At 43.1% G+C, this 23,388-nt stretch overlaps 2 protein-coding genes across 9 annotated transcripts in view; one reads left to right on the top strand and one right to left on the bottom strand.

Annotated features, from left to right (window-relative positions):
• PRKCI (protein kinase C iota) overlaps nt 1–12,168 on the bottom strand; it is a 51,805-nt gene extending 39,637 nt beyond the window's left edge. The window contains exons 1-2 of one of the 3 annotated variants that reach the window (XM_084841544.1): nt 11,712–12,163; nt 9,909–9,971 (exon numbers count right to left, since the gene is read on the bottom strand). In XM_084841544.1, the coding sequence (XP_084697670.1) occupies nt 9,909–9,934 (26 nt within the window). In that variant the 5' untranslated portion in view covers nt 9,935–9,971; nt 11,712–12,163. Of the gene's footprint in view, nt 1–9,908; nt 9,972–11,711 lie in introns of all 3 variants that reach the window. The other 2 variants (XR_014788786.1, XM_084841542.1) reach the window with 2 other exon arrangements.
• Nucleotides 12,169–13,880: 1,712 nt separating this feature from the next.
• The window catches only part of PHC3 (polyhomeotic homolog 3), a 94,117-nt gene continuing 84,609 nt past the window's right edge, over nt 13,881–23,388 (top strand). For 5 of the 6 annotated variants that reach the window (XM_084841534.1, XM_084841535.1, XM_084841538.1 and 2 more), the window contains exons 1-5: nt 13,881–13,965; nt 15,849–15,999; nt 17,055–17,213; nt 20,851–20,928; nt 22,111–22,269. In XM_084841534.1, the coding sequence (XP_084697660.1) occupies nt 15,871–15,999; nt 17,055–17,213; nt 20,851–20,928; nt 22,111–22,269 (525 nt within the window). In that variant the 5' untranslated portion in view covers nt 13,881–13,965; nt 15,849–15,870. The remainder of the gene's footprint in view (nt 13,966–15,848; nt 16,000–17,054; nt 17,214–20,850; nt 20,929–22,110; nt 22,270–23,388) is intronic. The other variant, XM_084841539.1, reaches the window with a different exon arrangement.

Genomic DNA, 23,388 nt, shown 5'->3' with positions numbered 1-23,388 from the left:
GCCTTCGAAGACTTAAAGCCCTCACAAGACAGTGTACAAGCAATAAATAAAACTTAATACAGTAATACAAATATACATCACTATACTTTATGTTTACAAACATTACTGAAATGAACATTCATCATTATTAATATTTTTATTGGGACAACAAATTTAGGAATTGGAGCCATCATGATTTTATCAGAGCTTGAAAGTTTAAAATTCTGTTTAGAGACTTGAGACACACACACAGGACAGAATGCACATGGATCTGTAACAGTTGCTTTTTTAGCTATATTCTCTGCCAGTATGTATTCCAATTCTTGTAAACATGTTTGCAGGTAGGCAGAATTTTGGGAGTGGGCATTCTCACACACAAGGGAACGCATCAGACTATAGCCAAGCACTTTTGTTAAAATGGAGAACTTCAACAACTGTAAGGTTGCGTAGGATGCAATCCTATGCATGTTTAGACAGGAAAAGTCCTACAACTCCCAGCACGCTCAGAATTGTATGGCTTTTTCTGTCTAAACATGGATAGGATTGCGTCCTTAGCTGGTTAGAAGAGCACTAAACCCCTTCACTGCAAAAGATGAAACAGCAGCTTTTGGCGTGGCACAATGATGATATAACAGTTGCACAGCTCATTTTGTAGCCTCATTTCAAATTTGAGTTTAAGATGTTAATCACCAAAACTAGCTTAAAAGTAAGTGCTGGAAGACTTCAAAGCACATTCTATAGAATTTCTAGGTATAAAAAAGGACAATTTCTTTAGTTCTGGAGCTTGCCTTAATCAATTTGAAAACCACAATTGTATTTTAGGACATTATCTCATTATTCTGAGATTAAAGTTTAATCTACTTTGACAATCTTTTTGTTCTTATGAACAAAGTGGGAGGATGAAGAGTGAGATTTTCTCCTCATGTTTCCACATATTACAGAAACACCGTGAATTTTATATTTATTTGTTCCTCTTTTGATTTAAAACTGCTTATTAGAATGTTAAATGCTATAAAGATGTAAAACAAGGCTCTGCCCAAAGATTTACAACCTATTGTGGCATGACAAAAGAAGAAATAGAAATGGAAGCAAAGGTTTCCAGAAGAATAAAGCATTTCCAGTCACCAATTCAGCTAAGATACTACAATGTGTGCTTTCAACGGTTAAAGATGCCAGCTTTAACAACATGGTTTCCCCACACACAATTCAATAAAAATTCATTTACAACAGGGTGGCTTGATTTAATATCAAAGCAATTTAAATCAATGATTTAACTCAGGGTTTCCATTTTCTAATTTCTATATTTTCTGGACAGGTATGCTTTCAAATTGACTAAGTATACCCTTTTGCAACAAAATGGAGCATTTATACTACCCAGGAGCATAATTCAGACCTTCTGGATACGCAGCCCACTTACCTGAGTTGCACTAAAAGATCTTTATCTGCTAAGCTGAGCAATTGTGAAATTAAGAATTTGTTTGGCTCTCTCTTTACATACGCGCACGCGCGCACGCACACACACACACGCACACACACACACACACACACACAGGGCACCATCCTATCGATTACACTCTTGATGATCAGAAGCCCCTGAACTCAGAGGCTTCCAATCATCCAATGCAGGGCAGGAGGAGTGACAGAGGCAATCTTCGCCTCCCCATCCTCCCACCTTGCATTTTTTGCTCAACGGGCTTTTCTGTCAATCTAGCTACCACACTTCGGAGGGAGAGGGAAGGAAGCTGGAAGAAGCTCAGGATAGCTCGTATCCTCACCTCTTCAGTCTACCCCCCTGCCCACCTATCAGAATGCCCCCTTTCCCCCCTCTCCATGGTCCATTTTCTGACCTTGGAGGCCAGCCGCTGTAGTTCCTTCGGTGCGGGCTGCAAGGGGGTGGGGGGTTGGATCTCAGACTCCCCCTTCTGAGGGGGGAATCCCCACTAGCCTATGGCCTCTCAGAAAATGTCTAGGGGCCACAGGATTGCTCCTTAAGCACTTGGGCAACAATCCTGTCGGGATAGGCAGCTGACCGCCTACCAATGCACAGTGGGAGGAGCGCAGAGGGGATCCTCTCCTCTGTGTTCCAGCCGCCCTGCATTCGCAGCTAGATGGATGATTTCAGGTGGGGAGGCAGGGCGACACATAGGAAATGTAGTACCAGCACTTCCGCACTCCCCGCCCCTGGGAACACCCCCTTTCGCTGCACTCTTCGCTGCTCTTACGAGCCCGGGAACTATCCCCACCATCTATGAGGGGGCAGGGAAGGAGGCAGTTCTCCGAGAACTGACCAACCAATCCTATGGCCGTCTAGTGGCCATAGGATAGCACCCTTGAACACTTAAGTGCCCAGAATTTTCCAAAAGCAAGAACTGGTGGCTACTGAGCAGAACAGTGTCTGTGATACAGAAAGTAAATGTCCAAACTGTTTAGATGACAGTCTAAATATTCATAATTTAAATAGATGTATGTATATTGTCCCCAGCTTCTTCTTTTACATAGAAAAGCAGGCTTTAATTCAATGCATCTAACAGAGGATCATGGATCCAACTTGAAGAGACAGCTTCAGTTCAGATGCAACAAACCATGGCCTGTTGATATATAAATGAGCTGGCAAAAGTGTAAGGCTCATGCGCACCCCGCTCCCTTCATACTTGTGGGGAAGAGAATTAAATCTTCCATTCATGCTATGTCTCAACCTGCCAAATGGTGGTTTATTTAAACCACAGGCTTTTAACAAACTGTATATCAAACCAGAGTCTAATCAAGCCTATGTCAGCTCATTCATGTAACAAGCCACAATAGTTGTTATGCCTGAACCAGGTCTTAGTGTAGACTTTGATGTTTGTATTATATTCAGATACAATTTAAAATCAGATGTTTAAAGGAATATGTAATAAGACAAATGAAATTTAAAGCCTGGCTTTAAAAAATACAGCAGTTCTTATATATACTGTGTTGTTTTTTTTAAAGTTAATCCAAGTAACTTTTAAGATAGATGCACTGGCATCCTTTTATTTCACCTTACTAAGTGAACACCACTATTATTGTAGAACACTAGAAGTAGATAAGATTGCACATAGTGAAACCTGTGTCCAATTGCTTCAACACAAGAAACATTTATTGCAGAAATACAGCCAACATAAGCCAAATACCAAATGAGATATGTACATTTAAGCAACAACACATACCTGTGATGGACACTATGTTCCCATCAAACATCCAGATCATATTAAGTGAAAGTCACTCTACCACTCGGTGAAATTGTTCATGAATATGGCTATCCCACAGTGTAATCTGTAAAATGTAATAAACTAGAATAGCAATATTAGTTTTAATCTAATACTATGGGAATAAGTTCCCCTCCACATTTGGCAACCCAAGCCAAACTCACATTGTAAAGTGCTAAAACAGCCAAACGCAGCTGGCCATATCAGTAGCTTTGGAAGCAACATTCTTATGCAGCAGCAACATATTTCAGGTCAGTGGGTTCAAATCCACAGTATGCAAGGAGTGGTTATCTTGCAAACAGCAGATTGTCAACCACAAAAGAAATCTAGGAAAGTTGTGGAATCTTCTTTCTTGGAGTCTCTCAACGTAAAGCCTGATAGATACCTGACAAGCATGTTTTAGGTATATATTATGTAGTCTCAGTGCAGTGCTTGAATTACTATTAAATTGGCTTGGATTCCTGCACTGAGCAGGGGGTTGGACTCGATGGCCTTGTAGGCCCCTTCCAACCCTACTATTCTATGATTCTATGGCTCTTTAGCCTGCCTCATACTGTAGGCTTGGGAAGATGACAGATTAAAAGCAGTAAAATGAAATATACATTAATATAAAATCAAATAATTAAAATATTTAATATAATTTAGTATTATTATGGCTTAATCCTGGTCATTATGCTAACCATTGCTGGAGGAAGGGTTTCAAACGAGATGTCTGCTAGGTGCTATAGATGACCTGTGAAATCCATTCAAACTCTTAAGATTTTGCTATAAATACGAGGAGAAAAACAGTCTATGAGAATGTCAGCACAGAAACTACAAAACACGGAAGAGTAAGAAGGAAGAGAGATGGAAAGTGTAAAGATAAGGGGACATCTCATCCAATACCACAAGTGTGATAATTTTTGTTGTGACTAAGTAATTCCAGTACCTGTTTATGCCAAGATCATGAACCAACTCCCTCTGTGATTCATTTCAGCTCTAGATGCAGATGTAGTAATCAGCTGCAGACTGCATTAACATTCTCAGGTAAAAGTTAACAGAACACCAAAGAGAAAGAAAACCTCCCATATATTAATGAACCCAGTTAAAGACTTCAGAACTTCCCAATTTAAGAATACCATGATGACCTCTTTCGCATGTAAGGACTACGCATAGGTTATTTAAAGCATGCCAAGTTGGGGTTGTGCCAGAGCAAGTGCACTGCCTCCCGACTGTGGTGTTTCCACTTCTCCCTCAACAACCCAGAGTGCCAGGTTCAGACATCACAGAGCACAAATCCAGGTACAGGATGTTCCTCAGTTGTTCACTAAAGTGGAAACAACAAGCAGTCAGGAGGCAGTGTGCTCACTCACTCCCATGTGCCCCTAACTACCCATGGTTTAAACAACTCATGGGTAGTTATGTGCAAGCCAGGCCATCAAGTTCACCCACACATTTTAAGGGTTTTAGCTGTACACTGTCCTGAAGTTCTAAACAGAATGAAGGGCAGTATAACTTTTTTAAAAAAATAAATGAAATATGCGTACTTTTCCTGAGATTTTAAAATCCACAGCACTGAATATCAAACACACATACAAATTGGCATAGCTTAAAAAGGTATCAAACAAAAGACTTCCAAATATGCAATGAGAAAGGCCCAAAATGTACATGTGTCACACTAAAAACCCTAGAGCAAGTTAAAGCCTTTACATTCAGTGCACAAAGTTTTTACTCTTTTTTCGAATTAAGTATTTTGAAAAATCCAGCTGTGTCATTATTCTAAAGCTGAGTCTTCAATACTGGGCAGGTTATAAATAGAAAATAATTGTGAAGTATATGCTAGCTCTAACTGTTCTTCCAAGTTAAGAAATAGGTCTAGTCTAGTGTACTAATTTAAGTCTAGTGAGCAGCAGTGAAACTATTTTCATGGTAAGAGTACTGCTTAGATGGCACCAAGGGCGGCGGTGGGGGGGTCTGTTCGCTCCTTTTTGACTTGACGTATTTAGGAATTGAAGTGAGAAAATGTTTTATAAGAAAATCCAACTTTTAACGTAAGCTTCTTTAAAAAGATATTTTACCATGAATAAGATTAATGATGGTGCTCTTATTTAAATTCTCTAAGATGGTAACTATTATTAAAACAATGATGTTCTGGGACAATTGTTAGATATGGGCAAGTAGTTCTCTTTTCAGTCATTGGGTGAGTTCAGACGATCATGCAGGGCGAAGAAGCCATCGTGGCTTCTCCCCTCTCCCGCATGCATGCTGCGTGCATGGGGGGAGAAGCCACAACGGCTTCTTCCCACTGTGCGATTGTCTGAACCCAATCATTGCCTGCTAGGTAAGACAGAGACCCGGTTCACATGCAATGGTAATTCCTGGATTGTTTAACTCAGGAACTGCCACGGCTGAGCAGGAGTGAGCGAACTGCTTCTCCTGTGCTTGTGGCTTCCACTTTCAAACAACAGCTCAGGGATGCCCTGTTCCTGGGTTATTGTGATGTCCAAACCAAGGTACTCTGGGGTGTTTAGGGGTTAAACAACCCAGTGTTAACCCAACAACAAACCATGAGCAAGTGTTTAACCCCTAAACAACCCAGAGCTCCTGAGTTCGGCCATCATAACAATTCTGGAACAGGGTATTCCTGGGTTGATTGAAAGCAGAAGCAACAAGTGTATGGGAGGCAGTACACTTACTCACTCATGTTTGTTACATGCAAACCAGGTGGGAAAGCCTACTGTGAATACTGAGGATTACCCAAAGGAAGAAGTGACTGCCCTGAGAACCAATACTTACTTAAACTGCAATTACATTGACAGCAATAGACTTGGCCTTAGAGCTAAAAGGATAGGTCAGTCCCTATGTCACTTAACTCTTTAATAAAGTCACATAAAGGCTAGTTTCTATGATCAACATAGACACTACCTAACATTTAAAAGGTCACTATGTTTAACAGACTTCATTGACCATGAGACTTTATATTTAAGAATGTATATACTTTGTGTTTCAACCTCAGTTCCAAGGCTGTCTGAAGTGCATGCTGTGGAGCACGGTGTTCTCTCAATTACCACCAACTTTATTCTATAGTCAGAGATGATCAGAAATTAAAATGTACATGAACCTTGTGAGATTAATGCACATTTTTGAAACACACTCACTTTAGGCTGCAATCCTACACACACTTACCTGTAGTAAGTCCCATGGAACTCAATGGAACTTACTTTTGAGCAGATATGTATAGGATTACACTGTAAGCGGGTAACATTTTAGCACAGGCAGAAAACCTTGATCTCCCATTCCCATCATCTAGTAACTTAAGCTAGCTGCTTGCTAGCTTAAATGCTCAAGGCTACAAAATTCAGAACACATAGGAAGTTCCCAACAAGGGCCAGATTTTACTCTTCCACAAAGAAGGTATTTGCCACCTGAAAGTGTACAAGAAGGATGCTTCCTTGTACCACAGAAATGAGAACTACCACTGATTTATGGTAATAATGCCATGTTATTTTAGTTCTCACCTAATATTCTGCAGCAAGTGCCAATGGCCCTGGGCCAGGCACCCAAGTGACAAACTACACAACAGTATGATAAGGCATGGCATTCTCCTAGCTGCAAAAAATGAAGCTGAGGCACATTTGTGGCCAAGTTCATAAGAATAACAGACAGGACTGGACACCAGCTCGTCAGGCCCATTAAACCAGAAAGTTAACTGAGCTAGTGGCATGGCAGTTATTCTTATCATTTCCCTTGGGATCCTAGGTCCAAGGAAAACAGCACAAGTGAAAGGTGACTAGACAGTGGCACAGATACAGTGGTCATCATCCAGTAATTAGCTGCAAGGCTGCTCATGTGTAGCCACCTCCTCAGGCCATTTATGAATTTGATTTTAAAAGTTATTGATTACAAGAGTTCATTCTAGAATAACATTATGTTGATGCTGTGTAACCTGACAAAGATGGCTACTCTTCTGGAGAAAGGTGTTTTGTTTTGTTTTTTTTAATTGCCTGCTTCCAAAGGGCCTCTAAATATCAAGGCACAACAGAAAGGGTGAGAAAATGTAAAAGGTACTACAAAGGTACTGACTAAATATTTAACTACTCAAATTTCCCATGTTTTTTCCATTTCTGTGTTATACTGAGTTCCAATAGTTCTACGTTTTGCACTATATAGTCATTAAGATCACGGACTGCCTTATAGTTTGGGTTGAAGGCACAGAACAACAAGGATGCTACCGTTAGGAGCTTGACACCATCTTTATTTGAATTCCACAGACCTGCTAAGCAGCTGGAGCTCAACTGTCAGCAGTAAAGTATCCAAGTATATTGCGGGGAGGGGGAAGTGAAGCATGAAAAAATATAGAGAAGTCTTAGGTAAATGCCTATTTAGTGAGTAAGCTTAGTTGACCAGGTTCCAACAGGATACACGGATCTTTGCCTCTTGCTGCATCATCCCACCAGCTGTGTGATGAAACCTGACACTTCCAGGAGAGGTTCACTGAGCACAACCCCATGCAGCTACCACTGTTAGTTCAGAAGAAAATCTGGAGATCTTTTTTTGAAAGCAGCTGCTGAAAGCCACACATACATTTTCTCTTCAGAACTGCAAATACACAAAACATCAAGGCTAAAAGCATGGTTTCTAGGACTGCAACAACTAGCCCTTTTTTAATTAAAAAGGTGTCCCCAACCACAGAGCAGGTTCTTAAAAAAAGTTAATTATTCTTAACAAAAGTACTTAAAAAGCAGGATAGCAGATGCCATCTTAAGAGACATTCCTTTTGTCTCACAGGAAGAAATATCTCCTCTAAGGTATTGCCTGCTGCAACTCATTCACACACCATAATAAAAGCAGAAAGAGACTCTTTTCAGAAGTACTGTTTTATTGATTTGCAGATTTAATCAGTTTATTAATACATGGTGCAATTAATACTTGAGGTGGTTTCGGAGTGCATGGGGCAGTCTTAAAAATAAATCCACAAGGTAAAAGGTAAAGGTGTCCCCAACCAGTCGTGTCCGACTCTAGGGTGCGGTGCTCATCCCCGTTTCTAAGCCGAAGAGCCAGCGCTGTCCGAAGACGCTTCCGTGGTCATGTGGCCGGCATGACTGAACACCGAGGTGCACGGAACGCTGTTACCTTTCCCGCCGAGGCGGTACCTATTTATCTACTTGCAATTTCTTGCTTTCGAACTGCTAGGTTGGCAGGAGCTGGGACTGAAGACGGGAGCTCACTCCGTCACGCAGCACTCGGGTCTCGAACTGCTGACCTGCCGACCTTCCAGTCTGCAGTTCAGCGTCTTAACCACTAAGCCACCGCGGCCCCACCAAAAATCCACAAGAGATACTACTAAAAAAAAGCACATTTCTTTACTAGCCTGCATTTCCATGCTAGCTGTGGAGGAGGGGAGATTAGATGGAATTCCTGCACTCACCCATGGCTGCCGGGCAAGTTGGTAAACACAAGGCAACTGACATAAAGGTGTCTAAGATTATGGGGATAGGGAACAAAAGGGGGGGATTATTTACTGCTAATACACAATTAATTTTTATCAGCCAATTTAAGACAAGAAAATACTACTTCATTACAGTCTACATAACCAGTTGAACTCACTGGCACAGATGATGTAATGGCTACTACCAAAAGCAGTTATACAATCAATCTGATGAAGATGTGGACAGTGAGTTCACTGAAAACCAACAGCCAAAATGCATAGTATGCATACAGAAAGATCTGACTACCTACCAGATTCTACAGATCAGTGACTGAGGATGATCCCCAGCAACCTGCCCTACTTCTGAACTTGCACATGGCTAAAGTCAGGTCTGGACTGCTAGTATGTAAGAGAAAACTAGGGTATGTGGTACAGCTACATCTTGTTACAAATGGCCCTATGTCATGGGAAGCAAGAGTTATAAAGAAGGTTCGTACATTGCAAGGGTCTATTTGATCAGTTTCTGAAACACCTGGCAAGTAGTAAAATCATCTAAAACTCTAACCTGTCCCTGGTTTCTCATCAAAGCCAGTAACACACTTTAGCACCTTGTGTCACAATAACTGATAGTTTGGAGAAGCTCGTCAAACGTTCAAGGGTTATCTCAAGTTAAGATGGGAATAGCAACATTTCTTTAGCAGGTCACACACAACTTTGTTATATAGCGGTGAGAAGAAACAATGGCTCAAAGTTGAAAGTGAAATTAACACTAGAGTTCTTTCTAACTACCCAAAACAATAAAGACTCCTTTGCTATAGCAAGAGCAGACAAATTAACCATATTCAAAGCAAGCACCAACTCCCTTTTTTTCTGTCTTTAGGTGTAAACACCAACACACAAAGAAAAAAACACCAGGTAAGAGTGGCTTGACAACTTCATGCATGCTATAATCACATTCTCCAAGTAATCTGTGGTCACACCCCACCGACAGAACTACATCCTTGCCCAGCAACTCATTTCTGTGGTCTTTCCTACATACTGTTACTGGTATCCCTTTACTGACACGATACCTGTGTTACTAGCATTGCAGAAAATTCTAACCGAAGTCCAGCAAGGGCAGCTCAAAAACTCATTTCTCAAGGAACAGCTCAGATGTTCTTCTCCCATACCTTTCTTAATTTTGATCAGTATCCACAATTCAAAAAACTAACCTTATTCAACCTCATCTTCAGTACACCCATTAAGCACACCTCTGTATTTCCCTCACACCCATTTCCAAGACATACATCACTTACCTACTACATGTTTGCTGTTTTGCCATCCACTAAGATTGCCATATCCCTCCTAAAGTGCCTGAACTAAAAGGAGACAGCAAAAATTGGGATAAGTGTTCATATCCTGCATTGCCACATCTAAAAAAATGAATCCACACAACCACATACACCTGGTATGAGGCACAAGCAAAGAACCACAAAATACTGTACCATGCATAAAGTGGTAATTCAGCCTCTACATAATCCATACTGCATGCCTCTTATCTTAAGAGCTAGCCCAGATTTCAGCCCTCCTACACTTTTACGAAGCCGAACTGCTTCACTGAGATTAATTTTTGAAATTGTCGGCATGCTTGTCTCACTCTATGAACAATCCTCCTACTCATGTGGATCCCTCCTAACAGCATTCCTCTGACAATTTACATCCCACAGACATTTTTCTTCCTTACACTATTCACAGCATGAGTATTTCCCTCACCATGAACATTCACCTTACTAAGGTCCCACCCCAAAGGATCATTACTTGCTCTCCAAGCTGTGAGCAATTAATCCTGCCTTCCCACATTATTCTTCCCTTGGTAATTAAATCCATCCCATCCAACCCATGTGTTTAAAAATCCCATGCCTAGACAGATAGTGTGCTGCCATCTGGCCTTCCATAACTGCCCCAAGGATAAGGTCCACCATACCAACACCCCATCCCGGTAGCAACCTAAACCGTTCTCCTATAAACTTGGCATTTTTACCTCACTGGCATTGTCTGTATAATGTGTCAAGGCATCCTTCCTACCACAGCCAACCCCTAAGTTTGTCATCCTATAAGAGATAACCCTATCACCTGTACCTTATTTCTTTTATCCTCAAGGTCAGGATGCACAATTCCCACGCTTCCCATTTCATAGTTAAAGAGCCTTCTTGAACCAGACCAAAAACAGCCAGCCCAATGCCTCTGGAACAGGGCATGAAGGCAATTGCCTTTCCCACCTATCCTAGCAATTATTACTCAGAGATATAATGCCATTCAATATGGAGGTTTACGCAGCTGTCAAGAGTTTAACAGCTAGTAACAGGCCTTAAAAAAAAGCCATCTGAGCCAGTGGCCATCGTCACATAAAAACATAGGAGGAGCCATGCTGGATCAGACCAAAGGTCCATCTAGTCCAGCATTCTGTTCACAGAGTGGCCAACCAGCTGTCTGTAGAAAACCCGTAAGTATTGACATGAGTGCAACAGCATCCATGTCCCCCAGCAACTGGTGTACACAGGAACACTGCCTCTGATACTGGAGGGAGCAGATGGCCATCAGGTCTATTGGCCACTGATAGCCTTCTCCTCGGTGAGTTTGTCCAATCCCCTTTCAAAGCCATCCAGATTGGTAGCTATCACTACATCTTGCGGAAACGAATCCCACAGTTTAACTACGCGCTGTTTGAAGAAGTCCTCCGTTTCATCTGTCCTGAATCTCTCAGCATTCCGCTTCATGGGATGACCCCGAGTTTCAGTGTCATGGGAGAGGGAGAAAAGTGTCTCCCTACGCACTTCCTCCACACTGCATCATCCTGAACACCTCTATCACGTCTCCCCCTACCCGTCTTTTTTCTGAGCTGAACACATTTTGTGGCAGTGAATTCCAGAGGCTAACCACGCGCTGTGTGAAACGCAGCTTCCTTTTGTCTGACCTGAACCGACTGCGGATCTATGGCGAGTCCTAGTATTTATTTATATGAGGAGGCGCAGCCCCTCTATTCCGTCCGCCCTCCCTCAATCCAGTCACCCGCACCGGTCGCACCCTCCTTCTCCCGCTCCGCCAAGCCGGCCACTCACCCTTTATAGTAAGCCTTGACGCGGACCTGATGGGCGCTGTCGCCACCGGGGCCACCGGGGCCCCCAACGCTGCCGCCGCTTCCTCCGCCACCTCCCAGGCCGGGGTGAGACATGCTGTTGCCGCCGCTGTTGCTGCCGCTCTCGCGCTGAGTCGGCATCGCCCCCTTGCCTTGCCTTGCCTTGCCTTGCCTTGCCCTGCCCGGCCCCACCCCGGAGCTGCGGAAGGGGGTGGTTGTGGCGGAGAGGGAGCGAGCAGCGCGCGCCCGCTCGCCGCCACCGGGAAAAGAGGAGCCGCTCTAACGGACGCCGGGCTCGCGCCACTCCGCCCTCCGCTGCTCGAAACGGGCGCGCGACCGGCGACCCCCCCTGAGCGCGCGCGAGAGCGAGCTTCCTCTCTACTCCATGCTCCCCCCTCCCCTCCCCTGGACGCGCCAAACTCCTGGAGCGGAAACGGGGGAAGAGGCGCCGGACGGAGGAGGAGACGCGAAGGGATATGGAATGAACCACTTCACAGACTATAGGGAGATGACACCGGGACGAACCATTCGTATGTGTGAGTGAGTGAGAGACGTTTCGAGCGGAAGTGTATCCAAGTATAGCGAGCGAGATGCGTTCGTATCACACGGTGAAACTGAGCCGAGTTATTCCTTTCGGGAAACGAGCGAACCGCCGCCTGACTTACCACCATCTCAGCCGCAACCACCCCTTTCCCAGCTGCATTTGTACCAGACTAACGGACTATACCACCCACGAATAATTTTTTCTCCGCCCCGAGCCATTCTTGGAGCCGAGTAAAGGCTCCTAATGCTGCAGGCATTGAGTTTTCACTACCACCTGAATACCCAACCAAAGGGTTACGCATAGCCTTCTTATGCGTTGGTACAGGCCAACGGCCTCCACGGAGCGGGAAGACTACAAGGCCCAGAAAGGCCGGAACGCGGGGGATTTTGGGAAGTGTAGTTTCCAAAGATAGCGGACGGGTTGCGCATGCTCGACACTGTTGCGCCGAGTGGTGGTTTTATGGAGGTTTATAGTTCTGCGATGCGTAATCTACGTACACAGGAGTACGAGCCTTAAAACCTGAGAGTGTGGCTGAAGCCAGTGTGTATAAACGCATTTAGACTTGTTTGAGGATTACGGATACTGCTTGGTCATATGAAAAACAAAGGCACCCGTGTTGGCCACAAAGAACATTAAAAAAAAATCCACATCCTTTATTAGATCAACTCAAAAGATCAGCAGAAATAAAATGTGTAAATTGCCTGATGAAGAGATCTGCTGATCTTGAAAGCTTGCACATTTTATGTTATCTTTTCAGTTGGCCTAATAAAGATAGTACACTATATAAATATCGCCTGGTTTACATGCACTTTGGAGGAATGAGAGGTTGAAGCTAATGGAGCTTGCTCGGTGGAATGCTCTGAGGACTGGAACTCCGGACTTAGTTTCTTCTGGAAGGGAAAAAGCCAAAAAGGAGACATGTTCACACACGGGAAGAGTCCGTGTTAATATTACAACCAGTGGGGGCTGGTGGCTCCGATTTCGGTGGGGCTGTAAATCCATTCTGGGTTTCAGTCAGAACCAGCCAGAACTCTAAAGGAGCCATCCAAGTCGTGGCTGGTTCTGACTGAAACCCAGAATGGCCTTACAGCCCCACCGAAATCGGAGCCACCAGCCTCCATTTATTAAAACGTGTCATTTTAGGGCCCCCTTGGACTGCAAGGAGGTCCAATCAGTCCTTCCTAAAGGAAATCAACCCTGAGTGCTCCTTGGAAGGACAGACACTGAAGCTGAAGCTCCAATATTTTGGCCACCTAATGCGAAGAGAAAACTCCCTGGAAAAGACCCCGATGCTGGGAAAGACTGAAGGCAAAAGGAGAAGGGGACGGCAGAGGATGAGATGGCTAGACAGCATCACCTATGCCATGAATATGGACTTGAGCGCGCTCCGGGAGAGAGCGCAGGACAGGAAGGCCTGGCGTGCTGTGGTCCATGGGGTCAGGAAGAGTCGGGCACGACTGAACAACAACAGTGCTTTTCCAGAGATGGACCTTCGCAAACTGAATAACGGCTCAAGCAGAGAGCGAAAACACGGGAGCGGCGGATTCACACGTGACCTGTTCCGGGGAGGTCGAGCCCGACCTCCCGGCTGCGAGGCGCGTGCGCGATGCCTCCCTGTGAGGGAGGCGAGAAGATGGCGGAAGCGGAGTGAAGGATTTGTGCGCCGAGCGGGTGCGTTTTCTCTCTCGCTGAGGTAGATGAGCCGCGCGCGGAGGGGGGGAGGGGGCCGCTACGGTGCACGCGCGAACTGCTACCTCAGGCGGGCGCTGGCCCGGTGGGACGAGCCTCTCCCTGGGGCGAGCTTTTGTCCGGGGACTGGGGAGGCACCGGGCCCAGGCACCGGTTTCTCTCGGCACTGCCCCGCTTTGCGGGCAGCGAAGACCCGCGGAGCGCCCCTACGCAGGCGGTGGGAATGGGAAGCATGTGCAGTGGCATCCCCTTCATAATCCTGTTTTCTCTCGGTTGCTGGGGAAGGGTGGCTACTTCGTTTCAGCAAAATAAAATGTGTGGCGGGTAGAAAGTCAGCAGGGCCAGATTACCATCGCCGCCAAGCTCAGTCCCCGTATCTCTGTGTGATGGGGGTTGAATTGCAGTGGTTGGATTTCTGCCTGCTGTGCCGTTCATTTATATGTTTAAATTATTCTTGGGCTGTTCCCCCCATGCTGGAAGTGGCTTGCTACTGTAGCCTAAACAGCAGAGAGCCTTGGAGCAAGGTTAAAACATTTTATTGTGGCATGAGCGTTCATGGGTTTGGGTCCACTTTATCAGTCTGCAAAAGCTTATGCCACAATAAAATAGGTTAGTCTTTACAGGGCCACAAGACTCTCTCTTGTTGTTACTACAACAGACAAATACAATTGCCCATCTAGAAATTGGTGTAATGGGGTGGCTAACAGTATGATCCTATACATGTTTGCTCCAAAGTAAGCCCCACTGAATTCAATAGAACTTTCTCCTAGTAAATGTATAGCAGGGATGGGCAACCTGTGAAGCTCCAGGTGTTGTTGGGCTGCAGGCAGCTCAATTCATCCCTGACCATTGGCGGTGCTGGTTGATGCTAATGGGTTTAAGAGTCTTAACAACATATGGAGGCCTGCAGGTTGCCCGCCCTTGGTGTATAGGATTGCAGCATAAAGGCACACTCCTATGCATATTTAGACAAAAAAAAGCCCCACAACTCCCAGCATTCCTCACAACTTACCCTGTTCAGCAGGGTCATATGGCACTCTTATCTAGCATTTTCAGGGAGCTGGAGGAACTGTTGTGGGGAGAAGAGAGTGGGGATGTCCACTTCTGCCAGCCCAGTTGCATGTACCTGAATCTGGATCCATCCCAATAATTACAGCCTACAGATAAGCAGCAACCAAATGCCCTCTGAGATGAGTTTTGTGCCCCTTCCACAATGTCATGAGAGGAAAGCAGTTTCTGAGCTCACCAGAGAGGTCACTTCACAGCCTTGGGACAATTGTAGTGAAGGTCTGGCTCTTTGCAGCTGATGTTTTCATGTTGCATAGCAAAAGCACATGCAGCAGAACCGATCAACTGAACAGTGATGACATGGGGGCCGGTGTGGTGAGGTGGTAACATTGTTTTGGATTTATGCTGAAATCTTATGCACACTTACCTAGGAGTAAGCCTTATTGAACACATTAGCACAGTCTTGAATCTGGATTCTCACAGTCTAACAGCACAATCCTATGCATGTTTACTCAGAAGCAGAGCAAACATATATAGGATTGTGCTGTTAGATTGTGAGACACGGATTCAAATGCATGCTTGGTCATAAAGCTCGGTAAGTGACCTTGCTAAAAATGGGTGCTCTTTACTTTTGAAATATCCACAACAGCCTTGTGATGCAAGCTGTTCTCATGTTCTGCAGATGTGAAAATGCAAGTGAAATATTGGGTCTTGCATCCTTGGGTGGCCTGGGATGTCACCTTACATTTCCTAAGGCAAAGTCCAGCACTTTCTCCTTAGACCAGACCAGCTTGCATGTTTCTCTTCAGATTCTGAGCATCGGAATGTTGCATGAATTTGAGCCATTTATGCCTCTGTGTTGTTGTTTTTCCTCATCAGGTGGAAGAATCATTCCACAGCTATGGAGAATGAACCAAGCACAACAACATCTTCCACATGCACAACAACCATCGCCACAACTTCCTCCCCTTCCCGCACACAGCCACCTCAGATATCTGTCTATAGCGGCTCAGATCGACATGCTGTACAGGTATATGATAGTCAGTATAGAGCTGATAGATATAAATGTTTAAAATAAATAACAATACTATAGGGGGTTGCAAAAACATTACAAATGGCTATGATTACAAGTGATTGCAGGAGGCAGTGACTGCAGAGGGAGAGAGATATTTCATGCAGGAAGGCAAAAGAGCTTTTTTGCAGGGAAATTTTGTCCTACCTATCTATGCCTGCTCTTGCAAAATGGTTCAATCCCAGCACCATCTCCAAATCCAACCAGGAAAAAGCAAGGAAATGAACCAGCACAGTAATTAATTACCCTATTCTGTTCTAATCCCTCTTTCATGCTTCATTTCCTGTCTCTCCTTATCCATTCCCTTTCTTACTCCTACTTCATTCCCTCTCTTTTTTCTCTGCTTCCTTCTAAATTCTTCCCTGACCCACTTATCCCACTGCTCCCATTCTTCTCTGATCCTACCTCTGTGATTTTTCAAAAGTTTAGGATCACACAGATCCTTTTCAAAAGTTTAGGATCACATGGAACCTAAAATGTTGAAGGATAACTTAATAAAAGTTTGTGTTTGGTAGTTGCATGCTTGATGATTATAATACCTTGTTGGCAGAGAGTGGGGCTCTGCAGTATGTTAGTATTTTTCACAACAATGTGGTATTTTGTTGGGGGAAGCTATGTCTATGGGTCCTTGAAGGCTAGACTAATTCTGTGGATGTTAAGCAGTGTGCTGAGAACTTGATAGATTTGTCCAGACCAAGAATGATGAACCCAACTTCAGGTTATAGTTACTGCATGGCCCTGCGTCCCCCACATGCATCTCCCAGTAAACTCTGACCTTAGATATGCAGGCTTGTGTTCACAGATTGTTCATACAAGTCGCAGTGAGGACAATGGTTTCTACATCATATTAAGTATTTTGCCCAGAGCAACTAGAAGGGTAATGGCAATTGAGTTGGGGCTGTAGTGCACATCTTTGGAATTGCAGGCTATGATGATGCTTGAATGGTTAATGTGGTAGTATTAATAAAACTTCTATTGTTGCCACTCTAATGAAGTTACTTTGAAATCTTCAGGTTATTCAGCAGGCCTTGCATCGTCCCCCTAGCTCAGCGGCACAGTACCTTCAGCAGATGTATGCAGCTCAACAGCAGCATCTAATGCTACAAACCGCTGCTTTGCAACAGCAGCATTTGAGCAGCACTCAGTTCCAGAGTCTGGCCAGTGTTCCACAGGTGAGACTATGATAGATTTGAAAATGATCAACTGGAAACTACACCAGTTACAGCACAGTTCTACCTAGTACAGTGAGGATAAACTCAGGTAGGCAAGATAGGCAATATTCTGTCCTTATAGGTCATTGAACTGCCAACTGATATCTTGCTGTTGTGTGAAAGGGGTCAAGCCATTACTTTTATGGCTTGTTGTTATAAAGAAGAAAAAATAGTTTCCCATTAGGAGCTGGAGACTGGGCCAGTTCAGCCTTTACTTGGAAATAATCAAAGTGCTACCTCAAATAATTAACTGTGACTCTGATCAGTTTCTAATCAGTTGTTTAATTTGTATAATCAATTCCAGTTTCATGTCACATTGTTAGTTGTGGGTATTCTCTTACATCAACATTATTGTTCAAATATATTTCTACGCCACCGTATATCCAAAGATTTCTAGTTGGTGTACAAATATTTAAAAAATCAAAATACAGCAATACAGGTATATACACACACACACACACGCATCTATATATACAATTTTTAACCTACCTTTCTAATATATACGTATTACTCAAGGCATGTTACAATGACTAAAATTGCAGTAAAACAGTAATATCAAACAAAACACAATAAAGGCATGTATGGCAGATAAAACGCAATCTTCAAATAAAATATTATCTATCTGGCAGGCTAAAAGTCTGCCTAAATAAGTAGGTTTTCACTATCCAGTAGAAGCCTCCTAAGCTTCATGGGGCAAGGTATTCCATAATATTGGAGTGACTACTGAGAAGACTCTGTCACTTCTTTCATCCAGCTGTGCTTCCACCATAGGTGGAACACAGAGAAGGCCTTTTCCACTTGATTTTAATGAGTGGTAGGCCAATAAAGGAGGAGGCACTCTCTCAGACATCCTGGGTGCAGGCCATTTAGGGCTTTAAAGATAACCAATACTTTGAATTGCACCTGGAAACAGATTGGCTGCTAGTGCAGGTATTGCAGAATAGGTGGAGCATGATCCCATGAGTGAATGCCAGCCAACATGCTTGTGGCCATATCCAAAGACTCTTCAAAGTGATTGTGTACTGTGCTAATTCAGTCTAGATGGAACCAAGACATGTGTTACCATAGTCACACCTGACTTCCTCAGAACAGGTGCGCTAGTGCACCAGCCCAAGCTGGGCAAAGACACTCCTGGTCATTGTTTCTACCTGAGCATCCACTCACTCATGGGAACCTGATTCTTCAAGGGGAGTACTATTCCATCCAAAAGGACTTCTTTTCCAAATTCTGTCTCCTTCCTGAGCTGGAGCACCTTTGTCTTGTCTGAATTAAGCCTCAATTATTAGCCCTCTTTTAGCTCATTACCACCTCCAAAAACCAATTCAAAACATCAACAGTTTCCTTGCTATTAGAGAAAAAGGAGAAACAGAGTTGTGTGTCATCAGCATAGTGATAACACACTCCAAATCCCTAGATAATCTCTCCCTGCAGTTCCATGTTGATGTTGAACAACATGAGGGACACCAGACACCGATGACCAAGGCGTCAAACAGGAGCCCCCCTACATCACCTTCTGAAACTGACCCCTGGGGAAGGAACATTGTAAGTTAATCCCATCGAAGTGCATCCCTCTAGGTGGTCAAGAAGAAGATCATATTCAATGGTACCAAATGCCACTGAGAGATCCAGCAGAACCAATAAGAATATACTCTACCTGTCTATAGTTCTTGCTGTAGTCATTGTCCCTGCTGCATCAATGCTCTGGAAAATTAGGGAGCCCATCTGACTCCATCAGCAAGGAGAGAACATTCAGGAGCAATTGTGTCAACTGCTTGGGTCATTTCCCTATCCCAGAGATCAATCAGAGCTTTGACAAGAATCACTGGTTGAGGTGGTAGGAAATTGCCCCTGAACCATTAGGAAACCATTCAGATGCATCTTGCTCCAATGACAGACCTTACTAATTGGTCCTCTACCCCATGGAGGTTAGGGGCTCTTGTAAGCCTAAACCCCATCAGATCGTGATCTGTCCATGTCAAGGGACCACATACTGTCCCTCCTCATCCTATCCAGAACAAATAACGAAGTCCAGAGTATGTTCTATATGAGTTGGGCTAATACCAGTTGAGATAGCCCCACAGTTGCCATAGGGCTATGAAATCCTGACCCACTTCCAGTAGGGCAGTCTCTACATAGATGATGAAGTCACCCAACATCACCAGTCTGGGAAACTCCAAACCATTCTTGACGACCCTGCCGAGCTCAAGTAGGGAAAATGTTGAGCAGCAGGCTGGTTGGCACACCAACAATCCCCAAGGACCACTTATCCTCAAGTATAAACACTCAGAACTGGAAGATTGCTGAATAGAGCACCTCGTCAGCGGGATGGACATTCGATAGAGTAGACCACATCCACTTGGCTGAGTTTTTAAATGATCAAGATGTTTAAAATGCCTGGTTGATTAAAAAAGTATTTGCCTGGTGCCTGAAATATGCTTATTATAGATGTATGTGATATTTAAGAACACTTTAATTTTTCAAGCAATGTACAATTACAAAATTAATTTTATAGAATTGAATTATACCAGTACAAACAGTTAAGTAGGTTAAAATCATTCATGTTTTCAATCTTACTACTGAAGTAAAGTAATTTGAGTATCTTAGAGCACAATCCTATGCGTGTGTAGACAGAAAAAGTCCTACAACTCTCAGCATTCCCCAGCCAGTGTGGCTGGTTGGGGAATGCTGGGAGTAGTAGAACTTTTTTCTGTCTCAACATGCATAGGATTATGCCCTTATTTTGGTAACTTTGATGCAATTGCTTCAAAGTTTTGAATATCAGCCCTAACTTTATATGCTGGGTGTACAGAGTATTTGCTGAATCTGAAAAACACACACACAATAACTTCCAACAGTACTTGAGTTCATAATATACTGAGAGTTTTATCGGGAAATTCATACATCACATGCAGGTGAACTATTCCTTAGAATAGATTTGAATTACTATTTGTAGCCTTACAGTAGCATACAGATAATATGCTTGGGTTAATTTCATAATTTTAAATGTGAGTTGGGGGGGTATTTTTGTGCAGGCCCCTGGCTGTAGGTAGGTGGGGGAGAAGAGTATCAGAACATTTGTGAGGAATAGAGAAATAAATGTGTATTTGTTTGATATATTCAAAAGTACAGTCAGGTTGAAAGAGAATGGAGAGTCAGCAATCACAAGCCAGATCAATGGCTCCTGACTTGCCTGTCACTCATCTCTGGGCCAAGTTCATGGAAAAAAATAATAGAGCTGACATCTCTTATGGGAGCCGATCCAACTTCTATAGATAAATGTGGTGGCCTGTGATTGACACAAGATAGGTTCCAAAGGGGTGTTATGGGAGCACCATAGAATTCATTACTGGGGTAGACAGGTTGTTAGTTCAGGATAAGAATTTCTGTATCTTGATTGTTTAACCGTAAATAGGGAAAAGGGGGTTGACTGCGGGATTGAAGGGACTGAGGACCACAGAGAAAGTCATTGTGGGCCTCATGTGGCCATTGGACTGCCTAGTGAATACCATTGTGCTAGACAATTTATCATATCCAGCATTACTTAAATACGTTTATTGCTGTGTAAATGACACATTTGACTGATACACTTGCTATTTAGGCAAACCTGTCAGGTGGGAGGCAGTGTGCATCTCCCAATGGCAGTGTCACTCAGCAGTCAAGCATGTCAGAGACTTCGGTAAGTATCTAAACAAAGCACTTACTTTTAACCTAGCTTTTATAAGTTATATGTTCATTCTTTGAAAGTAAGAACTGCTGCTGTTTACATATAAACAATTAATGTAAATGATCACATTTACATTTTTAATACACATCATTGGAGGAGCAGAAACTTGTATCTTTATCTCTCTGCCATTGGTCTCAGTGCATTTATATATATTTTTAAAAAAAATTTAAACATCTGCCATTGAAAAAAAAACCCGCTGAAACCCTGCTATTACATGTTGTTTTGCATTAATATAAAGATCTTGCGTCTTTTTGGAAGTTACTCAGATATAGGCTTTGCTAGATCCCTTAGGGTGCAATCCTGGCTGGGGCATGATGGGAATTGTAGGACTTTTCTCTGTCTAAACATGCATAGAGCTGTGCCCTTAGAGAAGAAAATTCCTCCATAGTAGTAGTTGGAGGCTTAACACCCAATCCACTTAACTTTTACAAGGGTGAAAACATCAGGAGCTAATATTGTGCTGAGTTTGGTTTTAATTAAATTAAGCCATAATCTAGACATTATGACTGGAGTCTGGGGAAAGTGTAATGACATTTCCAAGAAGGCAAATATTCTGCAAGATTGCTGAACATTTTACTACAATCAAAATATTTAAACTCTAGAATTAAAATGAGACACCTGCTTATTATCAAGTATCTCAGAAGTTAAATGTAAGATCTGCTGTATCAAAATTGATTTACATGCTTAAACTTGAAAATTTGTCTTGGGTTGCCATTCTGTGCATGGTAGACAGAAAAAAGTACTATAACTCCAGACATTCCCCAGCTAGCATGGCTAGCGGGGGAATGCTGGGAGTTGTAAGACTTTTTTCTGCCTAAACATGCATAAGCTTATGCTCTTAATATATTTTAGTAATGGTTAAAAATGTAAGACCAAGTCAAGTAGTGTTCTTGATGAACAAATTACTGCTTAATGATACTGGGTAAAATGTAACGTTGAAAGCTGAAATTCTAGGATTTTACCAAACCCAGATGCTCTGCTAGGCAACACAACTGCAAGTCAAACAGACTGGGCAATCCTATTCATGTTTACGTGCAGTCAGTGGGACTTACTACGGCCTAGGATTGTAGCCTGGCTGTCTTTGAAATTGTGATTCGAGGGTGGTTAATAAAAACAATATTTTTGCTTCCATAGATTAATCTCTCTGCTTCTCCTACACCTGCGCAGCTAATAAGCCGTTCACAGACCTCCAACACTAGTAGCAGTAGTCTTACCCAACAGACCATGCTCCTAGGGAGCACCTCCCCTAGTCTCACTGCAAGCCAGGCTCAGATGTACCTCCGAGCTCAAATGGTAAGTCTTACAAGTTCATCTTTTAGAAGTTTTTTTTTTTTTTAAGTATGGTAAGGTGTAATCCTTTTTCCTTTTATGGCCAATGGTTCCTTTCCTTTGCTCTTTTGAGTCTCCAATAAAAAGTGGAATTTAGTAGCTGCATTTTGTAGCTGCACTTTGTTTAGAGGGTGTTAGACTACAAAGAAACAAAATACTGCTAGAATCTTTAAGAACTGTAAGATTAGTGTCTGCTCAGAAACTGCTTGATGTTGCTGGATAACTACGCATGCTTACATACACACAAGCATATAATAATCACTCACTATACTTCATGATATTTCTGCATGGAAAAGAGTTACATCTGAAATGTTTGGGGCCTTTTATATCAGTGGTGCTTCTAGTTAGTTATATTTCAATTGCTATAATATGCATATAGAATAAGAGAGCATTTTCTTCCACCTTCTTTTGGTTTTCCAGCATATTCTTGTTTGGAAAGAGGAATAACTATATAGCCTTGTTTTTTGGTCTTTTACTGTTTTGAATCCCTTAATATATTGCATATGCTTTGTTTTTCCACTGCTTTATTTTGAAATGGCTGCACTTAGTCCATTGGACACCTCCCTGCTGAATTTACCTCAGACATTCTTAGTAAACTGAGAATTAGATTAAATTATGCAGGAGGCCAGGGGGCCTAAGTGGGTTGGGGGCATTGGTGAGAATCAAGTGCCCAGACTTGCCACCATTGGATGCTGGAGTTTTGGAAGTCCTCACTGCCAGCAAGACAAGCCACTTGGAAAATTCAGCAGCAGCCTGTCTCTTTGGCAGTAGGGCGAAACTACAGAGTACACAGTTATGTCACCTGCTGAAAGACTATTGTGAAGGCTTGCAAAGAATTGTATATGGATGACATTTTAATACTATGAATAGTGCAAATCTTATGGGCTTGAGATTTCTTCAGATATTGGTCACCTACTATATTGCAACTTGCCATATTGTTGTGCAAGAACTGTATGTCTATTTTGGGGGGAAATACACATCTCAAAAATATAATTCATGCTACATAGCGGTAGACAGTTTGCTATAAGTCTAAACTTCATTACAGACAAGAATCTCTGGCCAGTTCGTACAGCAAATTGTGAA

Source organism: Heloderma suspectum, chromosome 3 (genome assembly GCF_057233095.1).
Source record: "Heloderma suspectum isolate Gila_16-S chromosome 3, 16-S_ref, whole genome shotgun sequence".
Classification (NCBI taxonomy): Eukaryota; Metazoa; Chordata; class Lepidosauria; order Squamata; family Helodermatidae; genus Heloderma; species Heloderma suspectum.
The sequence above is the reverse complement of the archived record's forward strand: the minus strand, read 5'-3'. Positions and strand labels throughout refer to the sequence as shown.